This window comes from Trichomycterus rosablanca, chromosome 8, assembly GCF_030014385.1.
Source record: "Trichomycterus rosablanca isolate fTriRos1 chromosome 8, fTriRos1.hap1, whole genome shotgun sequence".
NCBI lineage: Eukaryota > Metazoa > Chordata > Actinopteri > Siluriformes > Trichomycteridae > Trichomycterus > Trichomycterus rosablanca.
This window is the reverse complement of record NC_085995.1, coordinates 8,505,150-8,523,505: the sequence shown is the minus strand read 5'-3', so window position 1 is coordinate 8,523,505 and position 18,356 is coordinate 8,505,150. Positions and strand designations below refer to the sequence as shown.

The following is an 18,356-nucleotide window of genomic DNA, read 5'->3' as shown; positions in this document are numbered from 1 at the left end:
CTGCTACAGACACTAGCCAACTGTTCCTGCTAGAGGGCAACCAGCCAAATAATTTAGGAATTTTCCACCAGGAAACACTGGGCACAGGGCAGGAATAGTCTATCCCCACCTCATATATAGACAATCACGCCTGTGTAGATGCCCAGGTGGTCGATAGCATTGCTGAGATTTAAACCCGTTAATGTGTCTCTATACTTTATTAACGGTTTTAAAAAATAATTGTTGTTACAGCAAAACCACGCTTTCAATTCAAATCACTACAATTTTAGTTTGAAGTTGTAACATAAAGGCACTTCTTAATTCCATAAACCTCTGTTAAGTTTTTATGAAGCACATCATTTATTGTAGGTTGGTGTATGGGTGGCACAGCAACACATCATGCAAGCTCACTACAGCTGAGATCCAGGGTTTACACAGGTGTATTTGGCTATGTGAGAGGCAGGGTGGCCGAACAGCATCGCTATTGGGAGGTGCTCAGGTTCTCGGTGTCAGTTCAAGTCCGTTGAATTATGACCCAGTGTCTGTTAAAAACATTCTTTAAAGGAGATGTTTTGTGGTTCTTTTTTGGGGTTAGGCTATTTCATTTCTGTAGTTTTACACTTCAAAATGTAAAATTAAAGGTTTTACATCTTTCTATTTGCAATGTATGTACATTCTGATACTTTGAAGCATGACAAAAAAAAAGCATTAATCAAACCTAAAGGTTTTTCTGTTAATAATTTTTGCTTTACATTACATATGCTCTGGTTGATTATTATGGAGAGAACGTGTAATGAAATGTTTCATGTTTTCCTGTGACTTCAGAGAATTGAGGAAATTATGAAGAGAACCAGAAAAACAGACCAAAATGATTTTAAGGCAAGTCTGCTAATAGTTGCACTCATCTTACAGTGCTGCAGCTTTGTGCAGCAACAGCTTTTGCAACAACAGCTGCAGATTAAGAATGTGATTCTCTTTCTTACAGGGCAGTGATGACAAAAGCATTCCAGATGAGAACGGGGAAGAGCTTGACGATCCAATAGACTGTGAAACCATGGGTACGTGTTGTTCTGTTTTATATGGACTCACAGAATTAATTTCATGAAGTTTATTTATTCTGTTTATTCAAACCCAACTGATTTGGCTTTCATCCTATTTCAGAGGACCAATGTGTCCAATTAGAGCAAACTGCAGAGACAAACCAGGAGCAGTCCTCAACAGATGACCAGAAGGCAAATGAGGAGCCATTTGTTAATGTGAACGGACAGATCGTCGTGGACGATAAAGAAAATAACAACGGTCCCAGTGCAGCAGAGCCTTTACCAATCAGGTACAGTCCATATTATCTGATCATTAAAAAGCCAATCATATTCAAAGTTTATTACAAAAAAAGAGCAAAAGAGAACAGTCCTTAAGGCTTCTGTAACAGACCTACAATTAAATTCAGTTCTCTCAGACGTGTTTCATATACTGGTGTCTTCTTACATTCTTTCTGGCACATAATGCAATAATGTATTTGCTAATTTTACTTCCTGTAATGTGATCGTCTTGTGAACTGGGAATAGCAGAAACATTAAACACTTCAGCTTTTTTGGAGGGCGCTGGTGGACAGGGCTTATAATTACCACTGTAATTACAGCCTCTGCCTGCTTGGTCGAGGTACCTGCATGAATGGTGAATGATTGATTCACAGAGGGCACGCTGTGACTGCTCTGGCAGGTGAAAAGAAGCAGCAGCAGATGACTGCACACATGTCAAGGGGGCTACATGCTAGTCTGCAGCTCTATTCAGTCAGAGTAGGCGGTCGTGCAAGTAGCAACTGAATAACGGTCAGAAATTGGAAATGGCTAGTTTTGGAGAACGGGGGTGCCACCACCGCTTCAAAATGGTCACTTTTTTTCAAATCTGTAGAGGTTTTTGGCTGGTCCAGTGTAGCTGAAAAGTTTGTTCCTTGCAAAACATGTATCAATATTGAAATATTTAAACTCAAGAACACACGTGTATGATAGAAGACACCTTGTTTCAGTCTGACTGTGTAAACACACACTAGTCATTTCCTGGCTGCATATAATTACTATATAATAATAGCATTGGTAGTGCACTATTTAATTTATTAATTTATGCTCTTTATTCCTTTAATCCCAATTGAATGAATTAAAAGGCTGACTTAATATAGCCTTTGTATTGCCCTCTCAAGCGTTTTGAGTCATTAATCCTCCTATTCATTTTATGAATCATAAATCATTATTTATTTGGACATCAGATAAAGCTCGAATTTTTTTCTGTCCTTCAGTAATTCATGTTCAAAGACACGTGTGCTGGAGGACTCCGAGTTCGTGAACGAGGACTGTAAGGTGGAGCTGAACGGGAAAGCTGGTTCCTGGAGCTTCGAAGAATTCATAGATCTGGGAGTTCACACTAAAGGCCGGCCGCTCATGGAGCCTGGGGCCCTCCTCAACCAGGGACTTATAGAGTGTGAAATAGGACCTGAGGGGCCCAGAGTAGCCTTTGAAGATAAATCTGGATCAGTAAATTCCCTTCATTCAGCTCAGGCTATTGAAGCCATTTCTGGTAAGGAATAAGAAGGTTTTCATGTGTATTAGTGTAGTATTTGACTTTTGCATGTGTAAAGTAAAGAAATGAATAATCCTGTTGTTCAGTTGCTTGAAGTAAAATAGTACATGTTGTTATTGATCAGGTTTTTTATTTTGGGATAAATGTGTAGGGCAAAATGCAAATCCCGACTGCAGCCTTTCAATCCTGACCCATTTGTTCTTGCATCCAGTCACTCGCACTTCCTCTCGTTACCTGACTGATCTGAAACTTTTTGATGGCCTTGAAATGCAATTTTAAACCAGATGACTAAACAACAAAAAATGTGTTAGTAACAGGCATGCCTCTAAATAAAAGCCAGACTGTAAATGATGTGCCTGTAACACTTTCTACATCCTTTGTTTTCTCCCAGAAATCTGATCCAACGCCTTTGACCAAGGACTGACGCTAATTGCACTCTATGACGTCCTGTTGAGTTCCAAAGCTTCGTGTGCGCACCTTGACAGCCAGACTAACTAAACTCAAGAGTCTCAGAGGAAGTTTAAAGCTCTGCAGCTCAGAATAAAGTAAAATAAGTAAAAACAGAAAAGGATTAATGCTTCAGGGAAAATGTATTCTCATACTGTACTTTCTTCTCATGTTTGTCCTCGCTTTGGTTGTCATTTTGTCCTGAATGTTGCTTTGATCTTTTTTTTTTTTTTTTTTATGTGGGGCAACTCAAGTTGTGTAGCTTTGGATTTTATGACTGTTGCCCTCATATTTTGTTCTTGTTGCTGATGTGTTTTTGGACCCAAATCATTTTCAACTGAATCTCTGTGCACTCATGAATAGTTTTATTTTGAAACTAGATGTTCCCAGAAGGTTAGATGTCCTTTACAGAAATAAGATGTTAATGTGAAGTGAGGAGAGTAGAAACGTCCTGCAGCCATCATAGACGTGTCACTATAATACTGGACTAGAACCGTAATTGGTGCTCAGAAATGTGAACCAAATCAGAAATCTTCAAACAGGCTGCATTTGCTCCCACCTGCTTGAGGTGAGTCCGACCTTTCCTGTCTAAATTCCTTTAACTTCTAGCGCTTACAGTACAAATCTTCATTTTAGCTGCAGCGCTCTGCCCGCATTTCTTTTGTTCAGCTGTCTGTTGCTAGTTTTCACTAGTCAGTTGTAAAGCTCTGTATAAAGTTTGTAGATAGCTAATATTGGTCAGGTAATTTCAGGAGGAAAGTGAGGGCTGAACTGAAAACTGAACAGAAACCTTTTCCAGTTCATTTGGGTTTTGAAGGATTTTTCTGAATGATGTTAACGTTGTAAGTTTAAGGTATAGAGATTTGGTTCTGTGTACATAAATGTAAACATGTTACTTTTTCATCACGACTGGTTTAAGGTTTAAGGGTGTCTTGTAACTACAATGTAACTTGAAGGATCAGCATGAAACTGATATTTATCATAATTATCGGACACCTGAATTACTGTAAGATCAGATCTGCACGGCTTTGTTGTTCCTCTTAGATGTTCTGATTTCTGAAAACCTGAATGGTAAGAAGTGTTTTTTAGGCCTGACGTTCCATCAGGGTAATTTTTTGTACTTTATCCACCCAGTACTCAGTTACATGCTTACCAGCCCCTTTTTATGCCTTGCTTCTTAACTTGGCGGTTTTACTATTTAAAATGTTCTGTTTGTTTAAGTATTATGTACATGATCAGTATTTAACTGTTACTCACTGTTACTAGCTCGTGGTCAGAGGTTTAGATGAGGAGAAATTTAGATTTACCTGCTGCTACTTAACAGCATCTAATCTTTCTCTTGATGGCATGACTGAGCCCTCGTCTCTGCTTCGACTTTGTGTTGTGCAAAACGGACGATGAAGATGAACGGCATACAGACGTGTAGGAAAGTTTTATTTGTGGCGAGATGCTTTATCATTGTGGTCAGGTTGTATTGAACAGATTGGCTTGCATTAATTGCAAGAAATGAAACACATGGACCAAGTGTGAGTTTAGGAGTGTGATCAGATGTGAAGATGGCTTGTGCTCAGGACTTAAAGATAAACGCTACATGTTTTTCATAGTGCTGCTTTTGTAGTCAACATTTCAAGTAAAACTTGAATAGCACATGCTTGAATTGTCCACTTTAGAGAGTCATGGGTCAAGAAGTCCACCCTGGACATGTGTTGCCTTCGTCATACACTAGATTACTTAAATTACAGAGTGTATTGTAAACTAAATGAATACTTTAGTGCCTCACCTTTCCTATCTACACTCCTTCCAATTTAGGCAAGGATCATTACTTGAAAGCTGAATTTTTTGGCTTCCTGTTGAAATTAAGAAGCATTTGTCTAGTGAGACAATTTGTACTGCAAAGCTTCAGGTTGAGACCCCAAAACTGTCCACGATTTTAGTGGTGACACTAAGCTGACACTCAAACTATTGTATTACTATATACAGAAGATCTGCTTTTACCATCTAGCAGCATCACTTGGCTTAAATAAACCTTAAACCCTAAAGTGCTTAGAGTTCTGCAGTTGCTATTGGAGTCACGGTCAGTCAGCAGCTAGTTGTAAGCATGACCAGGTCACAGCAGTGTATTGCTGCACATTTATTTAGGACCTTGTAAACCTTTTTATGTTTGGACTTCGGAGCTGTTCTCTAGCTTACAATACTTACCATGGTGGTAGAATAGAAAGGTGCCTTAGATTTAAAAGATGTTATATTTATTTTACTATATTAACTACTAAATATTACGTCGGCATTCCTCAGGCATGACAATCATTTTACTTGGCCAGAACCCGAATGAATTGGTGTTTGTTTGTTTTTTCTTCATTTTAAAACAGACTTGACAATAAATATGTGTAAATAATCCACAAGTGTAATGAAATAAAAATATGAACCCTTAAAATAAAGTTTTGCAAGATTAATGTACAGGCTGTGTGATGGAAACGTGTTCCAGTATACTGTAATGTAGTTTTGCTATATTATACTTCAAATCAAGCCTTTGGTTGTGGTTTGAAAGTTTATTTTCACTCATTCTGTTTCTTTACTTGAAATACCATAAATAAAGTGTATACTTATATTGCTGCATGCTAAGCATTACATGTTACATGTATGTGCCACACCTCATAAAGGATAATGTGTGAGAGAGAGAGAGAGAGAAATATGTAAAGTAAGCAAAACAGCTAAAACGGCATTCCTTTAAAGATTTCAGGATGATACAGCCTGGCCTGGCCTAGTGTAATGTTCCTAAATCCAGAACTATTTATATTGTTTGGTGACACACTTTTTTTTAAAGGGATTACATATGAGGCATCAATTAATAGATAATAAATGTGCACACGTGCTAAATTTAGCCGCATCTTCTTGGTATTCACTGTGTTAGGAAATGAGAATAATAAAATGATTAACACTTCTATTAATTAGCCCAGCTGTAAATAAATGGAAGAGTGGTTAATGCTATGCACTTGATTGCTCTGTCGAAGATGCGTTTCCTCTTTGCACCCAATATTTTTTCAGAAATGCTGTGGTTTTATTAGTGCACCACAGAATCTGTTAAATGGATACTATGCAAATTATAATTGATGCTGTATCAGCTGCACACAGATAGTGGGGGGAAAACATGCTAAAGTCCAATCAAACAGTAATTGAAGGATCAAAACTGAACCCAGGACTTTGTTACCTGGAACTGCTAGGCCACCATGCAGCCCTCTTTATAATATACTAAATTAGATAAATGTATTAGATCACTGCAGAGCTCTGAAAATATTACTATCTGGATATTTATTACCTATAAAAAGACTTAACCTGTTACATGAGCATTGCAGATCACCACAGGCCTTCATACATATTGCTTATAACTGATTATATATGTCTGATTCTAAATGCACACCATTCTCTGACTTTTTAACCTACAAGATGCACCTTGTTAGTAAACGCAATTCTATTAGCCATTTAATATTTAATCTGTCTGATCCACTATTTAATTGTAAAATCACAACCATTCTGATGTGATCAATAATGAAGCATCCACTTTTAATTCCTAACCTCTCTTTTGCAGCCTGTCAAAGTTGTTTCCTTTAATTCTCTACTATTACTAACTGCTTGTTAAGTAGACTGCTTTTTGAAATAAAATAGATCATCTGTGAGCCTCACAGCTTTTTGGCACAGTCGGGGCAGTAGATGTTGCTTTCATGCATGACAAAGCGCTTGTGGGCCAGAGACAGAGAGCACTTCTTACAGTTAAAGCAGTACTCGTGCCATGTGCTGTTCTCATAGTTCACCACACTGGTACCTTTGCCAAAACCTGCAAAGATCAGACAAAAAACATTGTTGGTAGTTATGGGGTGACTAGCACTGCAATTCATCTTAACTCAGTTTGTTCTTTCATCTACTTGTAGCTCCTGATTTAACATCAAAACGATCCTCTTCTAGGGACCATTTACACCTCTCTTGGGGATGGGCAATGTAGGAAAAAACTCAAAATTAAAGATGATTTTTGATGATTTAAGATGTGTTACAACTAGACATAGCCAGTTATGTCCGTGTTGATACCAAGCCAGTCGATAATACCGCTAAGATTTGAACTCCAGATCTCAATGGTGATGAGTTAGTGTAATAGAATGCTGCACCACCCTAGCTTTTCATTTAGTAAATAGTTTGGCATGGTTTATGTTTTAAACTCAATGTAATGACAATGCAACAGTAAACTGTCATTAAAAGTGCACTTAATAAAGAACTTTTGTCCAGTCCTTCCACAAATATTTAGTTTTGGTAAGGCTGGTTGTGTTTCTCATTTTATATGGAATATTTATATGGAATATGACTTACATTGTCATTGTCACAACTATTAAAAATATTTAATCTATGTAGCAAATAATAATTTTAGTTTATTTTACAAGCTGCAACATCATGGTAGGTGCTGTCATCTGGGAACACTGGGGTCTTACAGTCTTACTACTCTAGTAAACATTATTAAATCTTTACCTGTGATAGGATTCTGGCATCCAGAGCACTTCTTGGCCACAGAGGTCTTGTAGCAATCCACACAGTAAAATGTATCCTCATGAGCAGTAAAGCGGGCTCCAGACAGTTGCTTCTTGCAGGTGTTGCACACAAAGCATTCAGAGTGCCAAGGCTTATCCTGATAGGTCAACCCACCGGTGGTAATGGGCTGGAAAATAAAAAAGTATCTGTGTATGGTTGCCATTTTAATGTTTAAATAAAAATATTAAAAATAACCTTTTGGTGGCAAAATATTATCACTCAGTTTTTTGTTTCGATCTTTTATGTGTGACGTGACAGTCACCTCCTTGCAGCCGGCACAGTTCTTGGCAAACTTCTTCTCATGGCAAGCACCGCAAAAGAAATCTTCTCCTTTGGTCAGGAAACTCTGAGAGCGGATTGGCTGCTTGCACTCGGCGCAAAGGAAGCACTCCTCATGCCACACTTTATGCTTATACTCCACATTTTGAGACCCTGAAAAAATATTGAGCTTTTGGTTTAATAAAAAAATAAAAATAAAAAGTTAACAATGATAGTCTAGTTTACGAAAAAAAGACTCGGGGTACCAGGCATAATAACTTTGTAGCAGCCCTGGCAGCGAGGAGAGTCCTCGTGAGCACCGCACTTCCCGCACATGACCTTGCCATCATCTCTAGCTGCAAAAGGTTCATTGGCCAGTGGTGCATAGCACTTGGCACAGCGGAAGCAGCCCTCATGCCAGTGGCGGTTCTTGTGGGTCAGCTCCTTAAAATAGAAGGGAGAGCATTATAGAGCTTATTAAAAGAACACTCGACATTTCTCTGACCTTTTTCTAATCACAGCTGTAGTATTTATTTTAGAGTGGTTAGGTGTACATGTAATCATAATAAATATGTAATGCTGCACAAGAGTAAAGCGTTATGGTCCTTTCATCAAGAGATTGCAAGTTTTAAACAATGCCAAAGACATTAGTTTTAAGGAATACAGAGCACCACTGGCTCTGCTTTTAGGGTGTGAGGCCTGTGTGTGTGGCAGGCTTCCCTTGCCTTAAAGAAAGTGCATTTGCCTCTCCCAACAGATAAAAGGCAGTTAGAATAAGAAAGCAACAGGGGCGCAGCAATAAATGTTAATCAAAGCAACTAATGCCTTTCTAAATGCATAAAATATCAATAAAGTCAGAGGAAAATCTTCACCTTAGCATCAACGCCGATAGGCTTACGGCATTCTGCACACGTGTTGGCACACAGCTTATCAAAGCAGCGCACGCACACGTGCTTCTCGTCCTTCTGGATATACTTCTTGCCATGCAGATCATCTCTGCAGTAGAAGCAGTTAAAACGCTCTGTCATGACGGAGCTGAGATAGCTGCGTGGCCCTGCAGAGCATCAGACAAAAGAAAATAAGTTAGAGAATCACATGCATCCATTATTCTGTATACTGTCACCATGCGAGCTACCACAAGAGGTCATAGTTCACAGATAAAAATGCCTTCTAAACTGTACCCTTTGCTGACTACATTTATTTATTTTTATTCATGTTTTAAACATTTCAAGTCACGATGGATCACGTAGCTGTATGGCTTTATAGACTTTTTTTTTAAATCTGCAGTGTGGCAGGGGATCATCATAATGCCGGACTCGCTTTGTAGTTGGATCATACTGTTTTATTTAATGAATAACAAAGAGAGAACACAGCAGTATATTCCTCTAGCCCACTACCGCTGGGATCCAGGGTTAGAATCCCCAGCAGTACTATCAGCTATCTGCGCGTCTACATGCAGAGATGATTGACTATGTCTGGAGGAAAAATATGGCAGAGGCCCCACAATAGACTGGCGTCATGTCGGAAGTGTGTTACTGCTTTGCACCCAGTGATTCAGAGTGAGCCAGACCCACTGTAACCCTGACCCTGAAAACACACTGATAAAATATAAAAAGAAAATAATGTTGTTGTTTATGCTATATTCCTAACACCTAACAACACTGTATTGTTTTGTTTCAGAAGGCAACCTTTATCAGCAACCCCTAATATCAGCAGCTTTATTTAGCCTGTGTAGGAAAATATAAATACAACGACACTGCTGTATATCTGTGTTGATGACTCATATCTTCCACTAAAGCTGTACCCTGAAAGATGAGATTTGGAAGATGAATGGTCTCTCACCCTAATCCACTGTCCCAAAAAGTTGGCTGTAACTATACACAACTTAGTAACAGCATGCCAAACAATTCAGGGATATTTTTAAAGAGCTGGCTACCCAACTAGCCACAATTGTCGGTCCCAACTCTACATGTAATCCATTGTCTAATCGCAATAGACCTATGTTTTTTTGGCTGATGACAAGTATTATTTTAAATAGACATACCCACTGCACTCTTTTCCTCTCACAACTGCTTATCATGAGCTTTTCTGTAAACATTATCTTTGCCATAGTCTCATTCGTTAAGATTCCATCAGTGGTATCAAAGCTTAACAACATGTAGTGCCTGGAGGGTCAGGTCAGAGTATGTTAAATCAAATATCAAAAACTAAAAATAATAAAATTTCTGAGCTCATACGTTATTAAAAAGGAATACCAACTCTTGGTATTTACAGATTAGTTTAAATCTTCCTGGAAATCAGAGGACATTTTTGAGGTATTTTAATCTATTCATTTGGTAGCACTTTCAGGTAATAATTAACTTTTTAATTCAGTAATTCAAGAATTAAACAAGCTAACAAAATACTGTAAGTAATAAGAGTAGACTGTAATTGTGCTTTAAAATTTGAATTTGACTAGCATCCTCGTGACCTGAACAGTATGAACTTTAAGCCTCCAGGATTCAGTGTCCATTGCACAGCTGCCCTCATGTAATCCTTTTGGTATGCTTTGACAGTAAGAGGGTTCTTGAATGCAACAGATTTGCCATAGGAAGGGAGGGGACATAACAGCTATGAAAATGTTTACATAGGATACTGTTGAAATAAGAAACAGCAGATGATGTTAATATTTTTTTTGGCTGCTACCTTATTTAAGGGGTTGCAAAAGCAGATCATTGTGGTCTGCATACCTGATTTGGCATTTTTATGATGGATGTGCTCAAAACAAAGACAAAAATTATTTTAACATTATCTTAACCAGACTTTAATTATACATTTATGATACCTAGGGCACTCCATCATTCATACAATAGGCTTATTTCTTTGGTTTACATTTATACAGAGCAAATCATAAAATGTTTAAACACATCTTGATTACCTTTTGATTTTAGAAAAAATAATATACTGATACTGTGTGACTGAAAATATAACATATAAAAACATCATGAATGTATCATTATTTTTGCAAAATACAGCACAACCACAATTTGAATAATTAAACAGATTACAGCCCACAAGGCATTTTATTTTAAAAAGTAAGCATAAAAAGTGCTAATACATGGCCTCAAAAATCAGCCACAAAAAGAATGCATAACCCAAAACCTATTACATTAAGTATTCTTTAATTTTTTACCTGAGTGCCTGTAGAACGTCATTTTCAGGTTCAAGCAATGACGAGAAGATCATTAATTAATAAAACAGTAGAAGTAGCAAATAAACTCCCAGTCATATATACTCCCTTAAAACCACACCCTCTCTCAGCTAGTCCCAATACCCCTCTCTCTGTTCACATAACCCCAACTACCACCCACTCACCAACAATACCCAAACCAACACATGGTCTAACCATGTTAGGTATTGCCTCCAAAACACTAGGGAGAGAGGCTTAGAGATTACATTACTTGGTTAAAATATCAGCATAGAGAGCAATTACAGTACTATGGATCTGAAGAGATCTGTAGCTTTGACATTTGTTTGGTAAATTAAAATGGGTCAGGGAGATTGTATGAATGATATAGAAGTTAAACCATGCTGCTTTTAGCTAAGGAACTTTTTTAAAACTCAGTATATACTGCTTTCGGCTTGGCAGCATAAATCATAGTCATATCACAGTTATTTGTTGGAGTGTCAATATGAAGTGGATACAGTTTAAGCATTGGCTATTTGTTATGCACATTTAATGTCGTGATTTTTAGAAATCAGCTGTGCTATCGACCGGCCAGGTGCACACACTCATAGGCACATTTGTTATGCCTGTATGGGAGGGAAAAGCTTGGTGGTCATTTGGTGAATACACAGAACCAGTCTCTGATGGTGGTAAACAATAGAACTGGAATGCACTCTAACATCACACCTGTCCTCTGCTGAGACCAGACCTTCTGGAGCCCTGAAATAGCCCTGCTTACTCACACTGGCACATCACACCCCTCATCTGTTAACTAGCCCCCACCACACAGAAGATCTGGCAGGACCATATGCAGCCTCACTAACCCTGAAGGCAAAAATGAGATAGATGTTTGTTTTTTTTCTTTTAGGACAATCTGTGTTTTGTGTTCAGATAAATATAAAGGTTTGGGAACGCCTGGTCTACTTTCTTATTTTGTTGATTTACTAAGTGAAAATAAGTTAATACACGCTTTACAGGAAACGAGGTTTATTACATTTTGATTTACAGCTAAACTTTCCAGAGAAAAGACATTAAAATGTGTTCTGTGTAGAGGATGTTTCAACTTATTATCATAATACTTATCATTGCCATCATACAGCATATATAAATGCACTAAGAAAAGAAATATTCTTCTTTTCAGTCTTGGTTTGCATCCTCTTTAAAATAATACAATAAATATGAATTAAATATCATAATAATAAACTTGTGCAGATTAAGACATTTTTGCAGTTTTAAAATGCCCTGCACGTCTTTATTCTTCTTATTATTATTAAAAGCACAGATAGTCTTTCCAGCAACTTATTATTTGTGAAGTGTATTAAAGATAAGACATTGACGAACAAGTCAATAAAACAGACTTCTGCCCCGTCTCATTATAACTCCTCCACATTCCATTGTGCCGAGTTAAATGTTCCGGATATAGTCACATAGCATTAGAGGAAATGGTTTAGTTTTATCAGTACTGAGCAGTTCCATGGCACACATCCATTTAACTGGAAATAACTAGGAATAATGGACAAGTGGCTGACCAGTAGAGATTGGGCTCTGCCTCTGGTGGAGAGAATTTTTAACCATGTCATGTTACCTAATTTGGACCGCCAGTGCTGTAGTTGTAGTTAGGATGAAAAGTTCCCTCTAGTGGAACACAGTCGTAACAAGAAGGAATAAAGAAATCCAGCTGTCGCAGGACCTTTTGGTGACTAATTACACAAAACCTGATCCAAAGACGTCTCTGTTATTTGGGACTAAAGCACAAGCTCTCTGCACAAGCCTTATATGGCTCCACCACATTGAAATATTTGGCAAGGATGTTTTACACAAGCACAAAGCTCTCCACAGAAAGGGAAGGAATAAAACAGTTGGCAGCCGTGCTTTATGGTATGATGTCATTGTATCAGCACAACATCCAGGTAGGTACATGTTGCTAGGGAAAAATGAGGTCATGATTTTGGCTAAGTAAAACCATTTTGTCTGACTCTGTGTGAGTTTTAAGTGCTGTAGCCAGTTTTCTGACTGTGACAAACGTCATGTCTGTATGAGGTAGTTTAGTTCTCAAAAATTGTACTGTGGTAATATAACAGACATCAGAAGCATCACAAATATTCAATTATTTGCAAACTATCTGGTCACATGGTTTACTTTACCTTGGTTAGACTGATTAACAAGAAAAATTATGTTATTATGGTAACATGGTAAAACAGGTACCCATTATGACAGTCAATCAAGAGACTAAACATAAGATTAAATAAAACACCATAGAAATTTAATAAAATCATATAAATGTTAAAAGGATTAAGGGCTTACACAGATTGTAGGGCTAAGGTGACAGGACTTTTAGTCATTTTAGGTATTTCAAATAAATAATTAAGTGGCTAAATATTTTTTATGATAGATATGGTTTACTGTTAATTAAGGATTCATAGTAAAGCTGCAAAATAGAGTTTGTCTTAGCATTGTGTGATTTCAATTTTAATACCGAAAGTAATTCATTTTTTTACTTTTCAGGCTTGTGATAGGCCCGAAGCTATTAAAAATACTGAGCGCAAGGCCTTGTTTTGGGATGTGGAAAAAAAAGCACAGTGCTCCAAGGAAACCCATACAGACACTGACAGAACATGCAAAATTCCCAGGAATCTAACTCATCAGTAAGATTGACACCCGTCTAAATGTTGCATTTTCCTACTAATGTGTCATTGGGAAAAAGGGTGCAGAAAAAGTTACAAATATAAAAGTCTGTAACCTTTAGTTTGTTAAAATGGCCTGCATCCTAGCCCCCAACCTTCACATGAATAAGATATTCATTTAGTGGGTGTGAGCTGGAAGTTACTGTTGTATGTAAAGGAGCACCCCAACATGGTTCCTGGATACAATACTCACTTCTGTTCACTGTTTGTGGAGTTTTGCATGTTTTCCCCATGGGTATATGGGTTCATCAGGTGCTCTGTTTTTGCCATTGTCCAAAACATGCAAAAGGTGATTGTTATCCCTAGGAGTAGGTTAGTTAATACATGAGTGAGTGAGTGAGTGAGTGAGTGATTAAGTACTGAGTGTAAGTGGTGCCTTGTGATGGTCTGGCACTCACTCCAGGATATATTCCCAGTGTTTCTGGGTGGCAATGAACCAACTGCAACCCTGACCAGGATTAAAGAGTGGTTAAAATTGATAAATGAATAAATAAAATAAACTGACAGTTTAGGCACTGACTGAGAATTTGCAAGATATAAAATAGCAGCTTATTATTATCAAGTTTAATTTCAGATATACTTATAAACTTATATTCGTACTAAATACACACCACTGAAAACTTTCTCTTTATATGTCATTTAGAAAGGAGAATACACAGCTTTACTGTAATTAAACTCCAGAGTAAGTACATAAGTAGACTTACATAAGTACATAAACTACATACTACTGTATAAAACAAGTGTTCACTGAATACAGCAGCAGGGTGAGTAATATTTTACTCCTTAATTAACATAAAATAAAAAAAATACCATAATATCTGGACGTGTTCATGACAGTAATTTTAATTTTAAAAAGTATTTTAGGAGAAAGTCGTTTGGATTACATGTGCATAACTAGCATTCCTGAGATAACTGGACTTCGGTGTCCAAAGAAACTGTCAAATTCTATCTTTTAAAACTGTATTAAGTGTAAATATTGATAAAAAAATAAAAGTATCGACCCATATTTAAAACTATTATTACTGTGAGGTGGAAAATATAATAATTTAAAACTTACCGAAAGTTGAAGCTTTGTTTATGAGGCGGCTGTTTTCCTCTCAGAGCTGCTGAAGTGCGCGCGCCAGTAACGGTTTCTGTCTCGCGCACACTTTTACAAGCCTGTGACGGAATAGAGAGGAAAAACAGGAGGCGTCTCAGCATTTACACTAACAATGACCTCCCATAGAGCAGATTTACACTGAATAAGTGCTGACTTGTGGTCTGACTTTGTTTTTTGTTTTTTTTTAACATTAAACGCCTGCATTGAATAATTGTTTAGATTAGGCCGATGTTGAATGTGCTTAGAAAACATTCTCACTAAAATGATATGCCTGAATCATTTACATGCATGGCTGGATTACTGACCGGGCCAGTGGGGCCAGCGCCCAGGGGCCCTTGAGGTCAGGGGGCCCCGAGGGGGCCCTGGCCCAAAACATTTTGCGATGCCTATCAACATTTATGATACAATATATTTTTATTTCCGAGGGCCCTCCATTTTAAGGATCCTCTGACTATTAGGGACTTTGACCCCAGGGCCTCTTGGGGGCCCTAGCCATGCTTTTGGGGCCCCTAGCCATGCTTTTGGGCACTAGCCGAAATACTTCTCTGTTACAGTTGACTCCACTCCAGACCTTGCTCATGTGGACCAACTTACTTTTATTTTCAGGTTTGTTAATAATGACGGACATGTAGTTGAGCGTTTTCTAGCTTTTGAGCCTATTGAAAACCATAGTGGGGACAGTTTGGCAGAGTGTGTCGTTGCTATGGTGGAGAATCTGGGCCTAGACTTATCCAACTGTAGGGGCCAGTCATATGATAATGCAAGTAACATGTCGGGAAAGTACAATGGAGTCCAAGCTCATCTTAAACAAAGAAACCCTTTGATTTGTTATGTCCCCTGTGCAGCACATTCACTAAATTTAGTTGGTGTCAATGCTGTTGACAGTAGCCCAGAAACTGGACGTTTTTTTGACTTTGTACAGGCAATGTACACATTTTGTGCATCATCTACACACAGGTGGGGAAAGGTTTTCCGTGATACTGATATCAAACTCACACTGAAATCACTGTCAGGTACTCGATGGAGCGCACGAGCTGAGTCAACTAAGGCTCTTTGGAAATATTATGCACAACTGAGAGAGGCATTGAATGATATGTCTAAAGATATGGAGGAGAAATGTGTAACTCGAAGTGAAGCCTCTGCACTCTGTGACAAATTGGACACGTTGGAGATGGCCTTCATGGCATACTTCTGGGACACAATACTACAGAGGTTCTAAGCCACAAGCCTGCAGCTGCAGAAGCATGATATTGACATATGTACAGCTACACAACTTCTCTTGTCTTTACGAGACTTTGTGGCAGCACAGAGAGATAACTTTGAGGTGTTTGAAGGGGCAGCTTTAAATGTCACCACTGCTGTCTCCCAAGAGTACAGGCATGACCTCCAGCGTACAAAGAAGCGCAAAATTATGTCTGATGATAGTGCAGAGCCAGGTGTAGCATTTAACGGAAAGGACAAGTTTCGGATCGAAACTTTCAATGTTGTCATTGACAAACTTGTGTCCTGTCTCAACCACCGTTTGAATGCATACACACACTTAACTGAGCTATTTGATGTTCTTTTCATGCCTGACAATATAATTTGCCCAGGGGCCCAGACTATCCTTAATCCGTCCTTGGTGCCATACGGTGCGTCTCGTAGAGGAGAGCCCCCTGTGCGGTCCGGGCGAGCTTCTGGCCTTTTGTTCGCGCTGTAACCCTAAAAAACCACTTATGTTCTCTGGGTCACTTTGAAAATCTTGACCCCTAACAGTAATCATTTTTTTTTACTTCGAGCTAGGAGGACGGGGACAGTGCCATACGGTGCGTCTCGTAGAGGAGAGCCTCGTGTACGGTCCTGGTGAGCTTCTGGCCCTGTGTTCTCCCTTGTAACCCTTAAAAACCACTTATGTTCTCCGGGTCACTTTGAAAATCTTGACCCCTAACAGTAATCATTTTTTTTACTTCGAGCTAGGAGGACGGGGACAGTGCCATACGGTGCGTCTCGTAGAGGAGAGGCTCCTGTGCGGTCCGGGCGAGCTTCTGGCCTTTTGTTCTCCCTGTAACCCTAAAAAACCACTTATGTTCTCCGGGTCATTTTGAAAATCTTGACCCCTAACAGATACTTCTCATCACTTCGAGATAGGAGGACGGGGACAGTGTCATACGGTGCGTCTCGTAGAGGAGAGTCCCCTGTGCGGTCCGGGCGAGCTTCTGGCCTTTTGTTCGCGCTGTAACCCTAAAAAACCACTTATGTTCTCCGGGTCACTTTGAAAATCTTGACCCCTAACAGTTACTTTTTAAAACTTCGAGCTAGGAGGACGGGGACAGTGCCATACGGTGCGTCTCATAGAGGAGAGCCTCGTGTACGGTCCTGGTGAGCTTCTGGCCCTCTGTTCTCCCTTGTAACCCTTAAAAACCACTTATGTTCTCCGGGTCATTTTGAAAATCTTGACCCCTAACAGATACTTCTCATCACTTCGAGCTAGGAGGACGGGGACAGTGCCATACGGTGCATCTCGTGGAGGAGAGCCCCCTGTGCGGTCCGGGCGAGCTTCTGGCCTTTTGTTCTCCCTGTAACCCTAAAAAAACACTTATGTTCACCGGGTCACTTTGAAAATCTTGACGCCTAACAGTAATCTTTTTTTTTACTTCGAGCTAGGAGGACGGGGACAGTGCCATACGGTGCGTCTCGTAGAGGAGAGCCCCCTGTGCGGTCCGGGCGAGCTTCTGGCCTTTTGTTCACACTGTAACCCTAAAAAAACACTTATGTTCTCCGGGTCACTTTGAAAATCTTGACCCCTAACAGTAATCTTTTTTTTTACTTCGAGCTAGGAGGACGGGGACAGTGCCATACGGTGTGTCTCGTCGAGGAGAGCCCCCTGTATGGTCCTGGTGAGCTTCTGGCCTTTTGTTCGCGCTGTAACCCTTAAAAAACCACTTATGTTCTCCGGGTCACTTTGAAAATCTTGACCCCTAACAATAATCTTTTTTTTTACTTCGAGCTAGGAGGACGGGGACAGTGCCATACGGTGCGTCTCGTAGAGGAGAGCCCCCTGTGTGGTCCGTGCGAGCTTCTGGCCTTTTGTTCACGCTGTAACCCTAAAAAACCACTTATGTTCTCCGGGTCACTTTGAAAATCTTGACCCCTAACAGTTACTTTTTAAAACTTTGAGCTAGGAGGACGGGGACAGTGCCATACGGTGCGTCTCGTAGAGGAGAGGCTCCTGTACGGTCCTGGCGAGCTTCTGGCCCTCTGTTCTCCCTGTAAGCCTAAAAAACCACTTATGTTCTCCGGGTCACTTTGAAAATCTTGACCCCTAACAGTAATCTTTTTCAACTCTTTGCCCAGGGGCCCAGACTATCCTTAATCCGTCCTTGTTTACATGAGGGCATTTGGTGTTGGATCACTTTTGTTTCTTTAATACATCACATATGTGTACTCAAGTTGTCTTTGTCCTGTATTTAAATGAGTTCATCTGCTTCTTTAGCACAAAGGTGTTAAAACCTTAATGTTCATTGTTGACTTGATGTCCTGCAATTTTCTATGCATAATCAAG

General features: G+C 39.3%; 2 protein-coding genes across 11 annotated transcripts in view; one reads left to right on the top strand and one right to left on the bottom strand.

Moving 5' to 3' along the window:
• The window catches only part of map7d3 (MAP7 domain containing 3), a 30,278-nt gene extending 24,824 nt beyond the window's left edge, over positions 1 to 5,454 (top strand). For all 9 annotated transcript variants that reach the window (XM_063000456.1, XM_063000464.1, XM_063000459.1 and 6 more), the window contains 5 exons: positions 805 to 858; positions 965 to 1,037; positions 1,141 to 1,309; positions 2,273 to 2,550; positions 2,945 to 5,454. In XM_063000456.1, the coding sequence (XP_062856526.1) occupies positions 805 to 858; positions 965 to 1,037; positions 1,141 to 1,309; positions 2,273 to 2,550; positions 2,945 to 2,952 (582 nt within the window). In that variant the 3' untranslated portion in view covers positions 2,953 to 5,454. The remainder of the gene's footprint in view (positions 1 to 804; positions 859 to 964; positions 1,038 to 1,140; positions 1,310 to 2,272; positions 2,551 to 2,944) is intronic.
• Positions 5,455 to 5,528: 74 nt separating this feature from the next.
• On the bottom strand, positions 5,529 to 14,828 carry fhl1a (four and a half LIM domains 1a). Of its 2 annotated transcripts, none has more exons than XM_063000467.1 (6): positions 14,774 to 14,828; positions 8,700 to 8,881; positions 8,094 to 8,271; positions 7,832 to 8,001; positions 7,510 to 7,696; positions 5,529 to 6,829 (listed from the first exon to the last, which is right to left on the bottom strand). In XM_063000467.1, exons 2-6 carry the CDS (start codon positions 8,853 to 8,855, stop codon positions 6,675 to 6,677), a joined length of 846 nt encoding a protein of 281 aa, XP_062856537.1. In that variant the 5' UTR covers positions 8,856 to 8,881; positions 14,774 to 14,828; the 3' UTR covers positions 5,529 to 6,674. The 2 variants fall into 2 exon arrangements, with proteins under 2 accessions (XP_062856537.1, XP_062856536.1); XM_063000466.1 differs by lacking the exon at positions 14,774 to 14,828 and adding an exon at positions 11,000 to 11,045.
• Positions 14,829 to 18,356: the final 3,528 nt, after the last annotated feature.